At 44.9% G+C, this 23,501-nt stretch overlaps 1 protein-coding gene across 2 annotated transcripts; it reads right to left on the reverse strand.

Annotated features, from left to right (window-relative positions):
* Positions 1–16,171: 16,171 nt before the first annotated feature.
* Positions 16,172–20,728, reverse strand: SOWAHD (sosondowah ankyrin repeat domain family member D). Of its 2 annotated transcripts, none has more exons than XM_069212255.1 (2): positions 20,628–20,728; positions 16,172–19,247 (listed from the first exon to the last, which is right to left on the reverse strand). In XM_069212255.1, exon 2 carries the CDS (start codon positions 19,132–19,134, stop codon positions 17,905–17,907), a length of 1,230 nt encoding a protein of 409 aa, XP_069068356.1. In that variant the 5' UTR covers positions 19,135–19,247; positions 20,628–20,728; the 3' UTR covers positions 16,172–17,904. The 2 variants fall into 2 exon arrangements, with proteins under 2 accessions (XP_069068356.1, XP_069068348.1); XM_069212247.1 differs by having other exon boundaries at positions 20,466–20,680.
* Between the last annotated feature and the right edge of the window lie 2,773 nt (positions 20,729–23,501).

Here is a 23,501-nt window from a genome sequence, read left to right on the forward strand (position 1 = left end):
CACCCTAACTCTTGGGTTTGGCAAAGGCAAAACACGTTTGTGCGCTTCAGATGCGCAGGAGCACGAGGGAATCTCCATAAAGACGCACGAGTAACAACCGCATTGCCAAAGGCACACAAGGTTGCAGGAGACGTTTACCCCGTGGTCCATCACGTAGCCTAAGTGTACAATACAAAAGGGGCGTTTAAACATGCTAGGTAACCCTTAATTACTTACTAGTAGAAAATACTCCAGTTGGGGATGACATGATGCTCATTTTACAGAAAATGGACCGAAACAGGAAGCATTTACAAATATAAACGTTGCAGGTGTCCCAGTTGAAGCTCCGCTTCTGGAAAGGACAAGCCACCCTAACTCTTGGGTTTGGCAAAGGCAAAACACGTTTGTGCTCTCTTGATGCGCAGGAGCACGAGGGCATCTCCATAAAGACGCACGAGTAACAACCGCATTGCCAAAGGCACACAAGGTTGCTGGAGACGTTTACCCCGTGGTCCATCACGTAGCCTTAGTGTACAATACAAAAAGGGCGTTTAAAACATGCTAGGTGACGCTTACTGACTTACTGGTAGAAAATACTCCGGTTGTGTAGGCCATGATGCTCATTTTAATGAAACTAGACCTAAACAGGAAGCACTTACAAATATAAAGTCGCAGGTGCCCTAGTTGAAGCTCCGCTTCTGGAAAGGACAAGCCACCCTAACTCTTGGGTTTGGCAAAGGCAAAACACGTTTGTGCGCTTTTGATGCGCAGGAGCACGAGGGAATCTCCATAAAGACGCACGAGTAACAATCGCATTGCCAAAGGCACACAAGGTTGCAGGAGACGTTTACCCCGTGGTCCATCACATAGCCTAACTGTACAATACAAAAGGGGCGTTTAAACATGCTAGGTAACCCATAATGACTTACTGGTAGAAAATACTCCAGTTGGGGATGCCATGATGCTCATTTTACAGAAACTAGACCGAAACAGGAAGCACTTACAAATATTAACGTCGCCGGTGTCACAGTTGAAGCTCCGCTTCTGGAAAGGACAAGCCACCCTAACTCTTGGGCTTGGCAAAGGCAAAACAGAATTGTGCGCTCGGAGATTCCATACCAGAAAAACAACTTGAATCCTTCGTGGAGGTGAATTGATGATGCGCTGGCGCGTAATCTGACTGTGACGAGTGGGTTCTGTCTTCCTCTCCTAGCGACAGCAGAGTGCAGGGTTCTCCCTTTATAAATCATCTGTAAGCTCCGCCCGCTGGGTAAAGTCCCGCCCACCCTCGTAGTAGCAAAGGTCTTCCCGCCTTGTCAGGGTGATGGGCAGCTTTCCAAAGGGTCCCCACTGCGTTTACAACCAATTCAGGTGGTGCGTTCTTGATGCGCAGGATCAAGAGGGCATCTCCATAAAGACGCACTAGTAACAATCACATTGCCAAAGGCACACAAGGTTGCTGGAGACGTTTACCCCGTGGCCCATCACGTACCCTTAGTGCACAATATAAACGGGGCGTATAAAACATGCTAGGTTATGCTTACTGACATACTCGTAGAAAATACTCACACGCCACAATGCTCATTTTACAGGAACTAAACCTCAAAGGAAGCACTTACAAATATAATCGTAGCAGGTGCCGCAGTTGAAGCTCAGCTTCTGGAAAGGACAAGCCACCCTAACTCTTGGGCTTGGCAAAGATAAAGCAAGGCTGTGCGCTCAGAGATCCCATAGCAGAAAAGATCTAGAATCCATCCTGGAGGTGAACTGATGATGTACTGGAGCGTAATCTGTATCTGACTGTGACGCGCGGGTTCTATCTTCCTCTGCTGGAGACACAGAGTAGAAGGTTCTCCCTTTATAAAGCACCTGTAAGCTCCGCCCGCTGAGCCACGCCCCGTCCACCCTCGAAGTAGGTAAAGGAATTCCCGCCTTTTTACCACGATGATGGACAGCTTTCCAAAACGACCCCACTGCGTTTACCGCCGATTTCCGGTGGTGCGTTTTTGATGCTCAGAAGCACGAGGACATCTCCACAAAGACGCACTAGTAACAATCACATAGCCAAAGGCACACAAGGTTGCTGGAGACGTTTACCCCGTGGCCCATCACCCTACCCTTAGTGTACAATATAAACGGGGCGTAAAAAAACATGCTAGGTAACGCCTACTGACATACTCGTAGAAAATACTCCGGTTGGGTAGGCCACGATGCTCATTTTACAGAAACTAAACCTCAAAGGAAGCACTTAGAAATATAAACGTAGCAGATGCCGCAGTTGAAGCTCAGCTTCTGGAAAGGACAAGCCACCCTAACTCTTGGGCTTGGCAAAGATAAAGCAAGGCTGTGCGCTCAGAGATCCCATAGCAGAAAAAGATCTAGAATCCTTCCTGGAGGTGAACTAATGATGTACTGGAGCGTAATCTGTATCTGACTGTGACGCGCGGTTTCTATCTTCCTCTCCTGGAGACACAGAGTAGAAGGTTCTCCCTTTATAAAGCACCTGTAAGCTCCGCCCGCTGAGCCACGCCCCGTCCACCCTCGAAGTAGGTAAAGGAATTCCCGCCTTTTACCAGGATGATGGACAGCTTTCCAAAACGACCCCAATGCGTTTACCGCCGACTCCGGTGGTGCGTTGTTGATGCTCAGAAGCACGAGGACATCTCCACAAAGACGCACTAGTAACAATAACATTGCCAAAGGCACACAAGGTTGCTGGAGACGTTTACCCCGTGGCCCATCACGTACCTCTAGTGTACAATATAAACAGGGCGTATAAAACATGATAGGTAACGATTACTGACATACTCGCAGAAAATACTCCGGTTGGGTAGACCACGATGCTCATTTTACAGAAACTAAACCTCAACAGGAAGCACTTAGAAATATAAACGTAGCAGGTGCCGCAGTTGAAGCTCAGCCTCTGGAAAGGACAAGCCACCCTAACTCTTGGGCTTGGCAAAGATAAAGCAAGGCTGTACGCTCAGAGATCCCATAGCAGAAAAGATCTAGAATCCTTCCTGGAGGTGAACTGATGATGTACTGGAGCGTAATCTGTATCTGACTGTGACGCTCAGGTTCTATCTTCCTCTGCTGGAGACACAGAGTAGAAGGTTCTCCCTTTATAAAGCACCTGTAAGCTCCGCCCGCTGAGCCACGCCCCGTCCACCCTCGAAGTAGGTAAAGGAATTCCCGCCTTTTACCAGGATGATGGACAGCTTTCCAAAACGACCCCAATGCGTTTACCGCCGATTCCGGTGGTGCGTTGTTGATGCTCAGAAGCACAAGGACATCTCCACAAAGACGCACTAGTAACAATCACATTGCCAAAGGCACACAAGGTTGCTGGAGACGCTTACCCCGTGGCCCATCACGTACCATTAGTGTACAATATAAACGGGGCATATAAAACATGCTAGGTAACGCTTACTGACATACTCGTAGAAAATACTCCGGTTGGGTAGGCCACGATGCTCATTTTACAGAAACTAAACCAATAACAATAAAATACACACACACTCTTTTAAACCTGTCTGACTAAGTATTTTTTACCCATGATTCTAATTATGTATTGTATGTGCATATGTGTGTCTATTCATGTGTGTGTGTGTATAAATATATATATATATATGTGTATGTATGTGTATATGTTGTTTCTGTGCCTGGCATGTTTGTGGATCATTGCATGGGTTGTTATACTAGATATCTATGAATTTCTGCTCTCTTTTTATCACACTTATCTACTCATCACTCTTATGTCATGTCTCTATCAAACTATCCTCCATTCTCACTCGGACTCATCCCAAATCCCTTCGACCACTTTCATCTCCTAAATATCTCTGCCTAAGCTCTTCCCTCCACCTCCACATCTAACTCACCAAACCTCACTCTACCTCTGTGACCTCCCACACAACCCTACTAAATTCTCCTGCATTCATCTCACCCTACTACTATGCTCTCCCTAACCCTTCCACATCCTCTTTCTCCTCCGCTCCCCTTTTATTCATCTCAAGCCTTTGGATTGAGTAAATGAAGGATAAACTCCCAACTAACACTTCTGGATTTCTTTCCTCCTCCACCCCTCCATTACTCCAGTCAATCTAACTAACAAACTCTCATATCCGCAACTCAAATTAACTCATAATAATACTAAAACTGTACTCCTTATTTAAATTATACTAATCCATCACTAATTCTTGTTGGGTACCGGAGTAGCGTGCTACTCATCGAAAAGCGCTTCGACGCCTCGTCAGGGGTAGTAAGCGCTATATAAATACGATTACAATACAATACAATACAAGCAAATACACAGGTCTCTGTGTAAAAACCCTTAAGGTAATCTGATATAGTGCTGCAGTTACTGATTACGCTTCACTTCATGTTGCATGGTGTGTCCCAATCACTAAAAGTGCTTCCTTTTCCCAGATGTTGTGTTTCTGTATTTTGGTTTTCATGCTACATCCGAGTCTTGTATAGCACATACTGAGAACTGAATCCCCTCCAGGTCTCTGGTGAGTTCAGGGTGTGGTTGGGTGTCCATGAAGGGGCATGATTGACAGCTGTGGAGTTAAGGAGGAAGTAAGTCCGAGCTTCTCACTGTGCCTGTCACTGGGTCATAAATGACTCATTTTCATCTAATCCGTGTCCTCTTTGTGGATGGCACAGACAAGGGCCGCACATATGGCAATTGTAATTGTGATTCTATGTGAAAGTGTGTGATGGAGGACAACAGTAAAATACAAGCGGAGTTTACATGTTGGGTGGTTCGGTGTCTGCGCGTGTGACACAGATATTGAGGCATTTCAGAAAGAGATGATGGACTAAAGAAGAAAGATTGCTGAGGAAAGTGGTGTGAAGAAAATGGGAGTCACTAAGACATACCTAAGTACACTCTTGCTTCCATAAACGTTTGTTAATGTTTAATTCAGTAACTCGTGTTTTCAGATATTTTAATCTCGAAGGTGCCCCGAAATGAAACATTTTCAGTTCTAATTATTCATCACAGCAATATCATTTGTGTCCCTTATTTATCTGATATTGAGTAAAATTCAGTTCTAACACGTATCAACAAAGTCAATAGGCCTGGCTTCGTTTAGGACTATACATTTATCGTTGAGTGACGGATTTGAATGTACACACATATGGAGGCAACCAAATACTAGTCAAGTGGCATGGTGTGGCAAGCACTGGATTCTTCTTTATATGTTGTAGGCAACACCCTTCATTTAGTAGGCCACACCTGTAGTAAACATTCCAACAAGACTAAGCATGCATGTAAGTTTCACCAATGAAAGTTCTGTGCAGAATAGTGTCAAGGTGGGAAAACTTACTAAGTGAGACCACAAAAGTTTAATTTTCCATTCAGTCTTCACCAGAATTGTAGCTTGAATCCAATATTGTGTGGCAGGATTTACATCAAACTTGGAGTAGGAACTAGCTTAAAATAATGTTGCTTAAGTTTGGTGTAACTCTATAAGGTGGTTTCAGAAATAACTTTAAAAAACGTAAGCATGTATATGGTATTTCTTTAGCACAAATCTAACCAAAGGTAGCGAAGCACTGTATATGGTCAAAAACAAGCATAAAGTTAACGAGTATTAGGAGAGGAAGCTGGGATGGCGCTAGTTAATGCATAGTGAAGTAGTGTTCTTTAAAGAGGTGAGTCTTCAGCTCTTTCCTAAATTGGAACAGTGGTGTGGCAGCCCTGATGGATATGGATGTGTTGTTCCAGAGCCTAGGAGCATAGATGGAAAAAGTCAGGCCGTCTTTGTTTTTTGACAATGAATTCCTTGAAGGTAAGGTTAGAATCCAGGGTGAAACCTGGGGTTTGAAACCATCAAGATTCATTTAATTGAACCACGTTTGTCCCGCATCTTGTTTGTTATTCTTGGCAAATAACAGCAATTCTATCTAGGTTGGGATGAGTTTCAGATAGAAGCAGGACATCCGGGGAGCAGCCAGAAAATTAAAATGCCCTCCACTTTAAACCCAAGCTCCTACCACACCAAGCAAGGAGGCATGCAAGCCCAAACCCCCTTAGAGCTCCCTTGTCTCTTCCATCCAAGAATTAATCTATTCACCCTTTCACCCTTTTATCCACCAGCTGATATCCACTATTTCACCTTTATATTTTCTGATCCATTAAATCTTTCACTATTCCACCCATCCATTGGCCATTCTTTCCATCAATCCGTACAGACGTCCATCAATTATGCTTGCATCCATGTATACATCCATTAATTTACGCATACATCATTTGGCTTATCAATTCATGAATAAAGCCTTTCATACATCAATTGATCTTTTTTCCATCCATTTATCCATCAATCATCCATCCTCGCTGATCGCCATTTACTTTGCTGTCAATCCTCTCAGATTTGTATTTACTATGCAATTCATCCTTTCATATTTCCAGTTACTCTGCCATCTTTGCACCCACCCATCCTCTCAGATTTCCATTTTCTCTGCCATCCTTTCATCCACGTATCCATACTCTCAGATTTCCATTTATTCTTCTACCCATCCATCACCTCAGATCCCCACTTACTCTGCCATCCTTTCCATCCACACACCCATTCATCCATCTTCAGATTTCCACTTACTCTGCTATCGTTTCACCCACACATCCATCCACCCATCCATCAATCCATCCTGACAGTTTTCAATTTACTCTGCCATCCATCACAATTTCCATTTTTGCATCCATCCTCTCAAATCTCCATTTACTCTGCCTTCTTTTCACCCACCCATCTACCCATCATCTCACCTACTCATCCACCCATCCTTGAACCCATGCATCTACCCATCCTTTCACCCACTCATCCATCCATCATTTCGTCCACCCATCATTTCAACCACTCATACATTCATCTTTTTATTCACCCATCCTTTCACCCACTCATCCACCCCCTATCACTCACTCATCCATCCTTTCACTTACTCATGCATCCACTTGTCCATCCTCCTTTCCCTTTTCTATCAGCCTATCTTTCTTCCTTTTAGTGATAATTATAAGCTTCTTTCTACCGAGTTGCAGATAAAAGAGGCCGATAGAGAACCCTACCTCACTGTAGCTCATAAAGCGGAGCTCATGTTGCCTCAGTTGGATATCCAGGTCTGAATGATGTGTAAGCAGTATTTGAGGCACTAGATGTTGGAAGCAGAGGAGTTTTTGAAGTGGAGTTGAGTATCACCGGCATATTGGTGAATCTTGATGCGGTTATCTGCTAGCAGAGCATCAAACGGCTCCATTTAAAGGTTGAAGACGCATGTGTAGAGTATGAAAACCTGTGGAACCCCAAGCGATCCCGATCTTTTGTGACTTGTAGGTGGCCATGTGAACAAACTGGTGTCTTTGGAATCATAGGAAGAGAACAAGTGAGGGGCACTGCTTATGAATCCCATTTGAGACTCCAGGTGTGTTTGAAGGTGTGATGGTTGACAATGTTGAAGGCAGCTGAGACCTTCAGCAGTATCAAGAGGCAGGAAGCATCCTCATCTGTGGTTAAGAAGACATCCTCTATGATGTGTAAAGTAGCTGTCTTCATGGTGGAACATGGTCTGAAGCCAGGCTGGCAGTCGTGCAGGATCTGATTGGCATTAATGTGATCTGGGACTTAAACATAGACACTTTCAATGATCTTGCCAATGAACAGTAGGTGAGTAATGGGCCAGTTGTTGGAAAAGTCATCAGAGTCTAGTGTAAGTTTCTTTCGGATCTGGTCTGCCTTGAGAGATTCCGGGAAGATATCTTGAGTGAGAGAGGCATTGACAATGACAAGTATGGGTAAGAGAGCGTCCCCATGGAGAGCTTTGATGAACAACAATGGTAAGACATCATCTTCATAAGAAGTGGCTTTGAGGGGGTTGAATATGTCAGTGAGATCTGGGAGAGATAGGGCTTTGAAGGCTGACCGGTGCGGCATTCTATGGGAATGGGTGCAGGTAAAAGGTGAAGCAAGCTTCGTGCCATTGATGTGCTGTCCTATTCTCTGTCTTCAATCACTGAAGACGAGGCTGCTACCACTGCACTTTTCTGTGGAGTGAGCGATAGGTGGGATCTGCAGGAGGGTCACGCCGTTCTTGATTGTCTTTAAGTGTTCTGCTTCTGTTGGTGGCTTCATTGATGGTGTCAGTATAGTAGTTTGCTTTGACTTCAGTATCAGGGGGTCCTCTGGGATTCTGTTTTTCTTCCATTTTTATTCCTGTTTACAGGTCAATCATTTATTGTCAGCAAAGTCCTTAGACTACTAAGGTACTGAAGGCTTTGGCTACACGTGCATGTTGTACTTCTAAAACAAAAGTTGTTTAGAAAAGTGTTGGTGTCAAATGTGGACTGATAGGGTGAAAGTTGAGTTCAAGCAATAGAAGTCTTTGTAAATGTCCAAAAATATTAGATGTAATGTAAGTTTCTGAAATAATTCACGGACCAAGATTTGAATTTGGGTCAGTCATTTGGTTGGCTGACAAGAGCTTAACATTACTGCTCCGGCAGCCATTTTTGAGTTTATGAAACGTGGTGAGAACAATGTTTTTTTGACCATGTTGGGACACTGAGGACACCTGTGGGTTGATGAGGAAGAGCCACTGCAGATAGGTGTAAAATGCATTTATAGCAAAGAAATTATGTTTGAGTTGCATGGTTCTCAAACTAGATAACGTGCTGTGATTCACAAACCACTGCACATATTATTAGCAATGTTTTACACTTGGAGTGTCCAATAAAACAATCCCATGGGGGTCAGTGAACCTCACAGAAAGTGTCAAAAATGGGTGAATGAGTGCCGGCATAGGACCACATGCCTTGACCTGCCCCCAGCGCTCGCAGGTCAAGGCCGAAAATCATACACTTGATGACCTCAGGGAAGGGTACTGAATACAGTGTATGACGTCAGACAAAGCCCCATGCTGCTGCCTGCAGGGCAGAACCACAGATCTTTCCCCGTGGCCACTGCAAGAGATGGTTCTAGGCATATAGCAACAGTCTGAGTTGTGCTATGTGGGCACCGTGGAGAAGGGAAGTGGGCACAGGACACTGGCAAAGTCCATATCCTGTGCTCATTGCTTACCTTGCATTGCCACAGACTATGACAATCTGCAGGGCTACAGAAGGCAGCTCTTATCTGGGCTATGGTACTGTCCAGAGCCTGTGCCTTGAATCCACTGCCTGGTGCAGCCTTGGCCAGCAGATACCGCAGGCGTGGGTACCGCGTATAGATGAAGGATATATCTCGACTCAGGGCTTGATGGACATCTCAGAGGCCATGGCAAGTGGTACAACAGGATGTGATTTGGTACACAGGTCTGAACAGGCTGCAATATGTTATAAAGGCAGAGGATCAATACCTGTGAGTAGTGTCCACAAGACACTGTAACAGGCAGTACCCTGCAGGTACAGGAACAGGTACAGGAACAGAGCAACAGGAGCTGGCGAGCACTGGGAGCACATGTGCTGAATACAGCGCAGGCTAAATGCCAAACGCTCATCCGCTGCTTGTAGGGTATGGCTAGAGGCCATTCTCTGATGGCACTCTAAAAGCAAATACTGGGTAATGGGTGCAAGACATTACTCAGTGTCCACAGGTCCTAACATCCGGCTGCATACGTCAACAATTCGGCATCCTGAATTAAAAGTATTCAGAAATGCCAGAGTTAAAACCATTCCGATGTACCGCCAATAGAACTGTTCATAGGAAAGTCACTTGCCAGGACAGAGTGTGAAACAGCTAGTAGAAGTCAAAATGTATAAAACGTATTCTGAGAGGAAATTCTACAATTGCTATAATGACCACAACAGAACTGCTTTTGTGAAATACATTACGATCAAAGCTCTAATATTAAAAAAAACAAGAAAGCACATTTTTCATACCGTATACAGAAATCCATCCTCCTCAACCAACAAAAAGGTTCAAAATACCCCATGCAATCATTGGTAAGGTAGCCCCATCAAGTACACTCTGAAATACTTGAGAATATAGTCAAGATCCGCAGAGACATCCAAGGAAAGTCATCTGTTTACGGGTTTATCAGAACCCCCTGAGGGAGCAAAGAGAACTATGAACGCTACACCTGTGTCTCTTCTGGTTGGGTACCAATTCCATTCGATGAAAGTGGCAGCCGCTGCCATAGCAATTATTCTATGAAGTGGTCAACACAAGCAAGAATAGTTCGACTCTCAGCCCATCCATCCATGCAGATGATTTCAAGAACACGTCTTTAACAAGAGTAATTGCGCAAAAAGGCAGCACGTGCCCCATAGCCCGGGTACCAGGACTAGTGTGTAGACCACGACAATGGTTCCTTCGGGAGGTTTTTAAAGAAATGAAATACCAACGTAAGGAAATACAATAAAAGCAGAGATGACTTATTCAATCTATTGCTACAATAAATTACACAGAATATCTAGAAAACTGTACGAAAAAGTAGGCAAACACATTGGGGAAGGAGACTCGAGTACAGTGAAATATATTTGTGAAGAAAAGGATAACACAAAATACGGATGCCAAATTCGCCAATTTATATAAACACAAGGTGCTTTAGCTATAAAAAGAGAAGAGGCACAGTGCTCACCAGTACTTCCTTACTGGTTTCTATTTAATTTCTGTAAAAACCTCTTAAAGGAATCATTTTCTAGTCAAAGCGAACCCTCAGACATATGACTGAAGAATAAACTCAATGTGATACAAAGAAAGAACGCAGTTTCAAAAGGAAGATATGATAATGAATTCAAAACTTTTGGAGTTGAAAAACGTTGTTTCATAACTATTATTATTGGATATTCATATAAAAAGTTGAAGAAATCTTTGCAAACGTATTAAAACCTTAGAGAGCTATCAATTATGAAGCTTAAGATTTTAAATTCTGCTTTGTGCAAAGTTCCCTGCACCTAAAACGTACATAACACATTTCGCCCACTGAAATGAGCAGTAATGGCTGTTGTTGCACCTGTAACTCTATGTCAATATCCCATTGTCTCTTCCACCTCTGAAACCTGCTTTGTTTAGCTGGCCAGAGAAGCATGTGCACCTTCTAGCCTGAGTCACAGACATTTAACATTCTATGAATTACTAATAACTTTCCTGGGCATAAAGAAACAATGAAAATTTGCATACAGAAAAGGAAGACATCTCTGAAATGTAGGGGGGATTGTGAGTTAAGTAACAGATTTATGGCCATCTTTACCTATTCAAATAAACTAAAACAGTACGCAGTAACTTCCTAGTACTCAGCGTTTTCACACTTCTCTTTTAGCAGCGCTCAGTGCTTAATTTGTAATAGAGAGCGTGCTGGTGCCCAAAGCTCTGCTAGGATGCCCGCAGACAGTGCTATTAAATGTGGGCACACCGAATACCAAGGCTGGTAGTCTTGGATCCACCTCATGCCTCTGTAATCCACTCCCTGCCCCTTTATCCCACTCTTGCAGGTTCCTGCCTTTCTCTTTCTGACGTTTTTCATCTTTCTTGTCCCGCTTCTTTCCCCTTTGTGTGTTTTTCCTTCTTTTGCTCTCAGTAAATGTCTGATAATGAAAAATAAGAGATGTTACCCGAATTTGAGTGCCGTTGGGCCGTACCGGCAACCACCGCCTTAAATTAAGCATTAACAGTGCTTGTGCATGGAGTGAAGTGAAGAGATACGAGGGTGACACAGTCAGGTCAAAGATTTGATAAACCAACTGCAAGCTAACTTGAAGATTTGGAGGGGAAGTTGATTAAAAATCATTTAAGAATTGCAAGAGCCCTAAAAGCACTTCCATGGGAAATATGTATGTTATTCACCCTGGTGACTATAGTCCTTCAACACCACCACCGTGTGACTTGTCTGTTCCAGTCCAGGAACGAGGTGGTGTTTTGTCAAAGCACATGGTAAGTTTGAGTGCACGCACAGCCCACCTATGAATGTTCTCACAAGTTCAACCTCACACCAGGCTGATGCTATAAGCTGCAACAAGATACCTCTACTCAAGACCATGCTGAGGCATAGCATCCTACACAGAAAACATGTGACCTCCTTCCACTCAGCCCTGAGAAAGGTCCAGATAGGACGTGCCAAAAGGAGTGAAACACGCCAGCTACAATCATTTTTGTATGAGATGTGACGGAATTGTCTCTGATCAATTAAGGAGTTTGAGATCATTGTACGGATGCACTTTGTCATTAATATGGCTAAAGATACTGAAAAGATATGACAACCATGATTCCAGGCCATGCCTGCTTATGGATTCATTGCAATCATTAAGCAAATATGTCTTTAAAAGTCACTCAGTGTAAGCAGCAACAAACACCACTCAATTACCCCATGACCTATAGATTGGGCATTTAAAGACTCCACTACCGCCATCTAATGTACGAACACTACTCAGCACCACAGGTGTAGTTACCCATTTGGGTTCTTCTCCCCAGTCACAAAATTGATTATGAAAGGCCACACAGTGGCGAAGGTGGCTGGGTCACAGAAAGTAATGATAGGACGGTGTGGCACTATGAGTTCAAGTCTTTTTGGTAAATAACTTTTAGTCCCTCACCTCAATCCTTGCTCTTTTCTTCCCACGCATGGAACAACCTCTTAGCAGATAAAGGGGTGCCCACACCTGCAACAGTGAGGTCAGGTAAAGATATTCTTGAACATTAACTGGTCCGTCTAGTACCACTTCTAGTGGTCACCCCCAAGCGCAATGCGTTCTGAAAAGCATGGGGTGCACCCCATGTCGCTGCCCCCATGTCACATGTCAAGCTCTGATGATGGAACGCTACCTGAGAGCTTTGAACTGTCTTTTTTCCTACATTTTCTGGAACTGATGGGCAACTCCTCTTCATCTGATCTGATTAAATGTCTCTACTTCAACATGGGTCCGCGTGTAGCTTGGTAATCATGGGCAACATTCAGCTTGAAGTAGACTTGAGATAACAGTCTAATGCAGGGCAGAGAGCTAGGCTCCCAGCTTTTCTCTCTGTACCTTCATGAACTTCCTGGTCCCCTCCACATGTTGGTATGTTTTACACTGGTACACTGAAAGTATGCTATTCTGCCGTCATGGCATTTTCCACATATTTATGAATTTGCTAAACTTCTTATACATTCCCAGATCTGCTGCATAGTTTGCAGATTTCAACCAAAAAACATGTTTCAGTTCAAACGGATCAAAAGTTATGAAAAAAGTGCTGCATATGATGCTGTGCAATGCAATACCCTTTGTAAAGATTAATTGGTCCCCACTGAATTATTGACTGCTGTATTCAGGTGCTAAAGTGCTGCTAATGAGGTTACACTTTCGCTCAATTTAGCTTCCCTTGCCGCATGATTTAGTCAACTTGCCACATAATGAGGTCCTCCACTGCCACATAATTTAAGTGTCCCTGGTATTATATCAGTGTACTGCTATATGTTGATGATTTTTTGGTTCTGGATAGATGTAAGATAGGACTGCAGAGTCTGTTGGATCAACTGGCTCTGTATTGCAAGTCCAACCAACAGTCAATGTCCAGAAGTCCCAAGCCCTAATCAAGCCCTAATTAGAATACTTATTTTTCTTCTTTTTGTGGGCAGTGGAATATTATTGAAGTTAAGTCAATAAAATTATCTGAAAGTCATACGCAATCGAATTTTGTTTTGGTTCCCCAATAAGGAAATAATTTCAAGCAACATGTTGTTAAATCTGAGTGGACTTGTTCAGTTTAATTAGACTTATGGATGGATTTTCACAATATTTCTTCTAGGGCCCTATACAGATATGCAGCCACAATGTTCGACTCTCAGTTCAGTTTTGACCAAACGGGAAAGTATCTAAGGTGGGTTTTGCGCTCCCTCATAGTCACGGACAAAAGTTCTCTGCTTTGAACTGGGACTTCAACCTTTAACTTGTGTGCAGAAGTGCAAACTATGCTTTTACCTGCATCTTTAGAGCACAGCGGTGAGCACCTCATTAGTGCCCAATGTTTTAATGAACTTTGGAATGGTACATTTCCTTGCACTAGTAAATATTGCACACTGGTACACAAATTACTGTCTAAATACGAACCTGTATTTACCTATGTGATTCTTTTGTGGAGTTGTAATATAAACAAAATACATTTTATCAGTGCACATTCCTTAAATCGAGCTTGGCTGATTTGGTTGCAGCCAGGAATAGGTTGAGCTTATGGCTAAATAATAAAACATCATTACGTCTTCCTCAACGCCTGAAGGGTGTGCCTTATTCGTCCCTTTGTCCTCTTTTTCTTAAAATGTGCACCTAGGTCCCAGATTTACATTTTCAAGTGAAATGTGGAGAAGCTAGTAGAAGGGTGGGACTGTGCACCTGTGCTTCAGAGTGAACTCTCTTTCACACATCTCTTGCCTCTTTAGATTTTTGACTGCGCAAAACATTTAGGGCCAGATTTAAGAAACGTGGCACTGCGTCCAGTGCAGTGGCACTTATCTTGCATCCCTTAGCGCCCCCTCCTAATGCAACCATGTGTGCGCTGTATTTAAGATACGTGCACCATGGCGGTAGTAAGGAAATTAGCGTAAAAAATGTTGAAGCTATTTCAGAGCTTTGCAGAATTAGTGTAAAAAATGTTGACGCTGATCCTGCGAAGCCCATTGAGTCCCATTGTAACCAATGGAAGCCTCCTTTTAACGCCTGCTCTGAGCTAGTGTTAAAAGTGCTGAAAAGAATTATGCAAAGAAATCTGACAGATTTGTTTGCGACATTTTTTTGGCCCCCCTAACGTGGGACACATTATGCCAGGTGCAGGCATAATGTAGCGCAAAGGGTTACAAAAGTGGAGCAATGCATGCATTGTGCCACTTTGTAAATTTGGCGCAGCGATTTTGGCCTTGTTGGGCTACATTAGCGTAAAAAAAATATATATATGCTAACGTGGCGCAAGGAGGCGCTAGGGGCTTTTAAATCTGCCCCTTAATGCGCTCTATGTTTATGTCAAATTGCGTAAATCAAGCTGAATGCGCAATGAATTACACTTTTTCTTTGAGTTTATTGCAGGTTGCCATGACAACAGGTCAATATTTGAAAGCTTTCCAAAAGCCTTACATGGTTTTACTTCAGCATTATATATTGTGCTGGATAAATTGTTTATATGGAGTGTGAAGTCCAACGAACTTACTGTTTAATCATAATATATAACACCCATGAAAAAAACACTAGACCCTCCACAATTGAAGGTTACACTTTGAAAGAATTCTTAGGTTTGGCTTGGTGCTCATGGAATTGCAGTACTTGAATTATTTATCTAAGGCGCAGAGGCTAATACCACATCCGCTGACCAAGGTCACTTAAACAGCACCGGATTGGGTGTGATCTGTGCCCTGGAGCACCCATGGAACACACTCTGGGTCAACATGGTAAAACGGGTGGGGCTGGATCAGTCAACGTGTCTAGCGATGCTGAATGATTCAGTGGGAGGCACGCAGGAAGGCGAACCCTCGCCTGCCCCGACCACCTTCAAATCACCCAATGGGATTTCAGCCAGTGGACCTGTCTCCATGGAGACTGGCAGTGTCTGAGAGAGGTCTATTGTGGCAATGGTACCACTGCCAGTGTGCTGTGGTAGCAATACCATTCTTGAAATAAAAACGTGTCTGCTGCTCACAATTCCCAATGCTGCTACAGAAGCGTTTTTTTTATTTTCAGGAGAAGTGCACAACTGTCTGGTCGCTGCAAAGTCAGTTGAATCATTAACTCAAGCACCACAAGTCCCATAGCAGTTAAATATGTGTATGCTGATCTCCGGAAAACACCTGCTCAAATTAAGCACTAGTTCTCTCTTAGTATTTTTCCATAATCCTCCAAGCCTGCATCTTCCTTCTATCCTCTGTCTCTAATTCTCTCCGCCCACTTCATCTACCCTTTAGGGGATTTCCTACCAATGTTAGGGATATTCCACACGCCTTTCATCAGTAGTAGACCCCCCCCCCCCGCTAACCTGTAAACTAGAACTTCTCTACTGTAACCAACAGTGTAGAGGAATGCAATATAGTACAGACCATGTGACCGCTTTCAGTCCTCTCGTGAGAGATGCTTGGGAAGAGGGCACTTGCTTCTGTCAAACATATTTATCTGATAATTAGTCAAAGCATAATCATGTGGGTGTCCTATACGTTTGAGCTGGACTTTTTACAAATCAGATATTTTTTTCAGCAAGGAAACACAATTTCTTAGTATGTGTTGCTTCAACATAAGACTTTAGAAAAACTGTTGTAGCACAAATAGATTTATTCTTCTATTACAAAGAATCAAATACGTTTTTTCCCCCTGAGAAGCGACGAGAACTGTACAGTACATTTGGATTAATAACCCTGGGAGTTGTGCTGATTCACGTAACACGAGGGTTTAGCAGAGAAGCCAAGATACTTTTTCTGAATTGTTCACTTCCTCCAGAAACTGGAGCATTTACCACTACCACTCAACTCTAAATCAGACCTTGGATCACTTGTTGCCTCCAAAAGGGTCACTAAAATAACGGTATTCAAGACAACTTAAAGTGGAATGGGCCTGGGAAATGGACAGCTAGCAATGCAGATACGTCCTACTTCAGACTGCATGGTTTCCTACTGAGGAACACCCATACCTGCACTGAATTTATTTCATTCCGACTGAGTGCAGATATCCAGAGCCTGACAGGGCAGGTCCATTTAGAGTAATGTGAATAATCAAAAAATGAAAGCAAACTCAATGATGGCAGAGGGAGTGTTGGTGAGTTGGGGAATAGTCACCCTTTCAGTGTTCTGTCCTCAACAGGACTTCTTGATGCCCTGAAAAGTGTCATTGAGTGTAGAGTGAGTACAATTTTGACTAATGCATTCCATAATATTAGTTTTTACATAATTTCAACTTTAAATTAATAAAAATAGAGAGATCAAGCGTTAATTATTCTTCTACAAGTCACAAAGAATGCACAGCATTGCATCAAACCATACTATTCTGCGTGTACTTGGGCAGATATGGACACAGATCAAGTGCCAAATATTGTCATTGCACAATGTGGATGCACTGGTGAGGACCCACAACCATCTATAATGGTGTGATGCCACAACCCAGCAGGGAGCACTGGCTTCAACTAGTCTCGTGAGAAAGAGCAATGCGGGGTGCATGGATTTGAGGAGTCTGACTTCTAAGATAGGGCTTCTAAGTTAGCAATGCTAGAGCTGCACACCATTTGTTATATAGGTTGTACCAGATTTGGGCAATTTATCATTGGACAGGTGCCAAACTGACCCCAACCAAATGTCACCTTTGTATTTGTGAATTTGTATGACTAAATTTTTTGCATCTGCGTGTTGGATCAGAGCATGGTGCACAATTATAGCATCAGTGGTGCATAGCTGCTTGAAAAAGGTGCATTTTATTATGGCCCCATTTCTTGTGTTAGCTTGGGAGTGCAGTAGTCAAAAGAGGGGATTTATATGAGCTGCAAACTACAAGGGGTAGACTCATTAAATTCTCGCTGTTCATTTTTCAATATCAAGTGTGGACCTAAAGATACTACTCGTAAATGCCCTTAGTGAATTCCCAAACGTCTAAGTTTGCCTTTGTGAATCGGGCCCAGGGACTTTAATGGTTATGTTGAAGTAATGGTAGGTCCAAGTAGTAGTGTCGGCAGAGGATGACAGAGATCTAGACTTAGACATTATATGGCAGATCGAGAACTTTGCAATCTCTAACTTAAGAGATTCTATCAGAGCTTCAGAGCGCTGGAACTCATGTCGCAAACATGTGAAGTGAGGAGCAAAGAGAATGATCCTTGCAGGGAGTCGGCATTCTTAAGCCGCATGCATGTAGCATGGCTGTGGCAGAAGACACTTTAGGAGTACAACCGCGGTTGTATCATTGTACATAATTCTCAACTGAGATATCCCATAAAGCACTGCACAGCGCCTTTCATAGGTTCGACAGAAGGACAAATGGTTATGGCCGGGCCTGAGAACAGTTCACCATTCTGAAGAGAGGTAGAGCCGGAAGCGCCTGAAAAGGTTCATGAGTGGTGAGACGGCAGCGGGCAGACCGCTCTTCCCTGGCCCGCCTCCGTCCACATCATCCACGTGTGGTGCTCTCTTTGAGACTCGCTTGGAAGAGCGGCTGTTGTTGTTCTTGTTGAAGGAGGCCAAGTTGGCCACGTCTTCCTCCATGGCCCCAGTGAGTTCCTTGAGTTGGGGTGAGGCGTTGCCCCGCAGGTACTGCCAGGCCTTGCGGCCGTTGTGGTCTCTGAGATGCACATTGGCGCCAAAAGCCCCCACCAGCACCTTTATGAGCATCTCGTGGCCCTGCATGGCCGCAATGTGCAAGGGTGTGAGGCCGCCGCTGGCCCTAGCGTTTATGTCCACTGCTAGGCCTTGCGCTTCAGCAAACTGCATCAGCTGGATCAGGTCTTCGTGCCTGCCGTGCTTGGCCAACCAGTGGATGGCTGAGAAGCCAGTCACAAAGTCCCTCATGTAAAGGAGGCTGGGGTCAGAGGTGAGTGGTCCAATAATGCTGTCATACTGCCCCTCCGCCGCTGTCAGCATCCATTCATGCTCCAAGGGGTCCAAGGCCAATGGAGCGTAGGCAGCAAACTCTTCTGCTCCCAAAGACCAGGAGGGGTCCTCCAGGGCGGCTGCCCCATCAGGGCATGAAAGGCCACCCTGATTCTGCACTTGCCAAGTGGTGAGTCTGTCTGAGCCCCCACACTGGACACCAGGTCCTGCCTCGCCAGTCCCGCAGGCGCCAAGTTCCTTCTTGTCCGTGGGGACCGCGATGCTGTTCCTCTGCGAAGCCGCACTCCACAAGCCCTTGAGGGGCAGAGCCCCCGCACCCCCCTGAGAAGCCTCCTTCAGCAGCCGCCTCCGCCTGTTGCTCATGCTTCCGCCGGGAGAGGGCATCCTACCGCCGGTGGCGACCTGTGGCCCCGGGTCCCCCGTCCAGGAAGCGGGCAGACTCTCCCGGTGCCACCGCGCCGAGAGCCTGTGTGCCTCGGTGAGGCTCCAGAGCTGCGACCTCCGCAACCGGCTGATGTCCGGGGACTGCTGCGGCGACCCCCGGGCCTGATGAGCGTCCGCAGGCGGCCCCCGCGGCTGATGCTTCCGGTCCCATCTGGCGATCTCCGCGGGGCCCGGGTCCGCGGCACCTGCTTCCGCGCATCCTCCCGCGGACTCCGCCCACCGCGCAGCCTCCTCCGCAGACATAGCCGGTCTCCAACCGGGGATCAAGGTGAAGGGCAGCCAGGCTCAGCGCCGACCCCAGGCTCGGTGTATCATGCCCTGCTCCGGCCCAGCTTCCTTCGGGCTGCCTGCGGAACCTTCAAAGAGGAACAAAGTTTAGTTTCCTTGGTGCTCTTTCACAATCCACATTCACACTAGTCACGATATATGTGCACTCAGCATTCCTGACACACACACTTTCTGAACACTCAATGTACGTTTGCAGCCACATTGCACGTTTGCATTCATCCATGCCTTGTACATTTGGTACCAGCACGCCCAGCATACTTACTGACGGGATGTGCACCTACAAGCAGTAAACATTTTGGAAAGACCAGCGGTCGAAGTGCATTTAAAAAGTATGGGAACTGTGACGCTGAATGCAATGGTGGCTGGGTCAATGAGAGCGGGGGTGGGGTCAAAGGGGTGGCTAAAAACCCCACAATATTCTCCTTCAGGTACCTACATATCATGGATTAAATTAAAAAAAAGTAAAGTTAATAAGTGGCAAGTGAACTATTGGGTATTATGAAATCTCTATTAGTTAATGCACTGAAAGGTCTGTACAGAGGCACAAAGCCACAGAATAAAATATTGGTTGGTGCAGTGGAAAAGTGTGGCTTGGGTATTATTGGTAGTGCTGCGGGGGCCGGCCTGTGACAGAACGCACGTACAACGTGCTAGTAATTTTGTTAAACTTGCATTTCACACAATATAAGGGAGACTGCTACCAAATGTGCAAAAAGGTTTCATATAAAATGGCGCTTCCAAAATATAGGTTTTGGTAATACCCAGATTGTACTTAATGATTTCGTTTTATTGAACTGCCCAATACATGTTTACGGGGGGAATGCATTTATACACAAGCACAACACTTCCAGGCTACACACTGGCTCACGGGCACATATGCACCTACATACACTAACTTGATGAATGTGACGACAGTCGCAATTCATGCAAACACACATTATCTAATAGCATGCCAAACAATGGCAGGCGCAATAAAGGCACCTACACACAGTAAACATTTCGAACTGTCCGAATACACGTTTACAGCCACAGTAACCCTTTGCAGTCACACAAAAGACGTGTACAGTCGCACTATAACAGCACACAATACACACATTTACTAAGCGAATGTATTAATAGTCATAACAAATCCTTGCAGGCTCGAAGCGTGTTTACAATCACTGTACACACACATACTCACACGGATACCCATCAGTACCGCAGTACCAGAGATAGACGCACATACAAGTAACGAAACGAATATAGTGACTGTGGCAATACACATGTTAAAGAGTCCCAACACACACCTGAGAGGGCAGGCGCGCTGGAGGAGCAGGAACCGCCAGGCACACAGGGCCACCCAGGCTCCCCGCCCTCCGAACGAACGCACTTTTCGCGATGCAACCGCAGTGTTAAGAAGCGGGGCGCCTTGGAGCCGGAGCAGCCCCCTGGTTTGCCGTGACCCCTACCTCTCGCAGCAGCCCCGCCCTGCCTCCGCGGCCACGGCTCTTCCTGTGCACACAGAGGCTCCCGGGGACTCCAGGACCAGCGCCGGCCACTCCCACTCCCCTTTGCCCTAAAGTCTTTCTTCCACTTTCCACTTAACAGGTTGCAGAAAAAAACAGCAAAGGCAGTCGCTCAGGGCACTGAATAATGCAGCTGGTGTGCGGAGTGGCAGCGGGACCTTTGTGCCCCGGACCTGCCTCGCGCTGTGCCAGGACGTGACTTGCCTCCCAGTGGCTGCGGCACGCAGCTGAGGAGCCAGGGAGAGCCGCCGAGCTCACGCGAGTGCCAGGGCAGCCCGGGGGGACGGAGGCGCACCTGAGGCCGGGGAGGGGGCCTTTCTGTCCTTGACATTCACCTCTCTTTGCTACCGTATGGAAATGTACTCCTTTCAGGCTGGTATGTTGTGCCCGCGTTTATATTCCAGCTACGGCTTAAAAACACAATTAAGATCAAGTTCAGTTTTATTAAAGTTCACTTGAACCATTTAATGACAACAGTACTTATCGTGCCAAGAATTAATACAGCAGTTCAAAGGGAAAAGGTCTAATGAACGCATCTTTTGGACGTACAATTCAAACGATTTTGTTTCTTCGAGTTACCCTGCACTGCAAGGGGCGAACTTACCTCTAAAGCACAGAACAAGGCGTACAAAGCTTTTTGTGGTCACAGACACTCAGAATCGGAATTTGCAATTTGCAACCGCAAAAACGTTTTTGTCAATGTTCGAATCCCATTTTAGAAGTCGACAACTTTTTTCCGACTAATAATGGATTTAGAAATGGGTAAGGGATCATTATGTGGAAAGGGAGTGTTTTTGGCGTCCCTTCCAAATATCGATTCTGTCCATATGTCAGTGGTTTACGTCTGCAATAGAGGTCGTAAACCGCTTAAAAGTCTCCAACCCTCAAGACGCATTCGTAAAAGGCAGAGGACATTCTCGAAGGCTTGCAGTAGGCCAATAGAGTGGACTCCAAAACGTAAGGCCTGATTTTGGATTATGCGAATTAGGATATTTGGCACTTGCTTTGAGGAAACAGGATAGCCGTCATGCTTGTAATGTTGCATCAGTCCGCAAAACTTTAAATCAGGTCCTTAGTTTTTTGATATGCATGTATATTTGCATTTGGTTTTGTGAGCTGGCACAAGTATAGCATGGGCAGGTCTCTCCACGAATGTGCATTAGGTTGCATTTATTTTGGGAAGCTCTGAATAAGCCCAATTATACTGCACTTTATAGGGAATCCATTTTCAGTTTCTGAAGAACAACGTCATAACGTACACGAGCCACCATTTAACATTTAGAAAATGTTTTGAAACCTGACTCCTAGCTAAAAAGATTTCCTCAGCTCCCAGCTTACTGCAGTGTGCGGCGGCACCGAGAAGTTATATTGAATATACGTACGTGTGTGAGCCATAACCCCGTCTACTTACACCTGCTGCCAAGATGCCACATCCTAGGGCTGCCTCCAACATCCCACAGTGCCCCCTTCCACATCAACCAGCTTTTGGACTGTAGGACCAACCAGACAGGTCAACTTGGGGTGACGAGTGGCAAACCCAAACCAATGGTCGCACCTTCTTGGTTTGCACTTTCAGCACTTCCATAGGTCAGCAAAGTTGCTGTAACATGGTGATATCTAGTGCTACCAATACAAAACAATGCTGCTCCAAGTAAACGAGGTTGCTATTCCAGTGTTGAACTGGAGGTCGGTATTTGCTTTTGTTTTTCTCCCCTGTATGAACACAAGGGCTGTTACCTTTTTAAGGGTGGTAAGCAGGCAGACATACCGTTCTTCTATGTGTACCTGGTTCTGTGGGTGTGTATTGATAGGGTCTAGGTGGGTGGTTCATGTAGACACTCATCCGCTTCTCCAGACCTTCACTTGGTAAGCGGTGGTTAAAGAAGGATTCTCCAGTATGTGAAGTTTTGCTGTGCACCTGCTGGCACCTTGTACCCAGCCACCCCTCTACCCTAGACCCTAGTTGCCCCTTTCTCTTTCCAATTTGTAATGCATTTTGAGAGGGCATCACACTTGGGTTTCTTGGTGCTATAGAAGTACATGGTGGTGTGGTGGTGGATTGCAAGGTCATTCATTAGTAAACCACCAGGCTCTCTAGGCCTCTTCTAACCTTCAGGTGACCTGGTTGTGTGCTCAGCGTGGCTGGCAGCTTGCTGCCGTGTTAGCAACCTCGAAAGGGAGCGTTTCACCTCTAAACAGGTTTTTCGAGTGGTTGGGACAATAAGATGCATAGAGCCCAAGAAGCAGAGCGACCGGGTAGGAAGATAAACAACTTTGTCGAAAAGTATGTTTCCTCTCCTACAAACAATGTTGAACCCAGCACAAGTCTTGCAGACCCCGAACTGCTGGGCTTGTAGCTGGTGTGGCGCTGCCGTGCTGCGCTGATTTGGTAATTTTCAGCGAATCCAGGTTAAAAAATAACTTTAAATAAAGTCTAAAAATGTTGGTATTATGCAATCTCAAGAACATTGCATTATTCATTTAACATAGAGACTGGTGTTTACTTTTCTTTCTCTTACTGAAAAGTGTAAAGATTTTGCAAAGTGAACTATGTGACAGTCTTGCTGTAGTGGAAGGAAAGGATGTAGGATGTCGCTTTCTTCTAATCTACAGGAACATTTAAATACCTATACATGGACTGTACACACATTTCAAAATAAATACATAGAAAACCACAAATGAAGCATTTTTTCCAATTCTGAAATGCGATGGAAACAAAGATTTTAATGGGATCAAAACAAATCAAGACACTTTACTTTGTAATGCACTAATGTAAAATATTCGCTGAAACCTAGTTTCCATACATTGTCCTTTGTG

This window comes from Pleurodeles waltl, chromosome 2_1 (genome assembly GCF_031143425.1).
Source record: "Pleurodeles waltl isolate 20211129_DDA chromosome 2_1, aPleWal1.hap1.20221129, whole genome shotgun sequence".
In the NCBI taxonomy this organism is placed as follows: Eukaryota; Metazoa; Chordata; class Amphibia; order Caudata; family Salamandridae; genus Pleurodeles; species Pleurodeles waltl.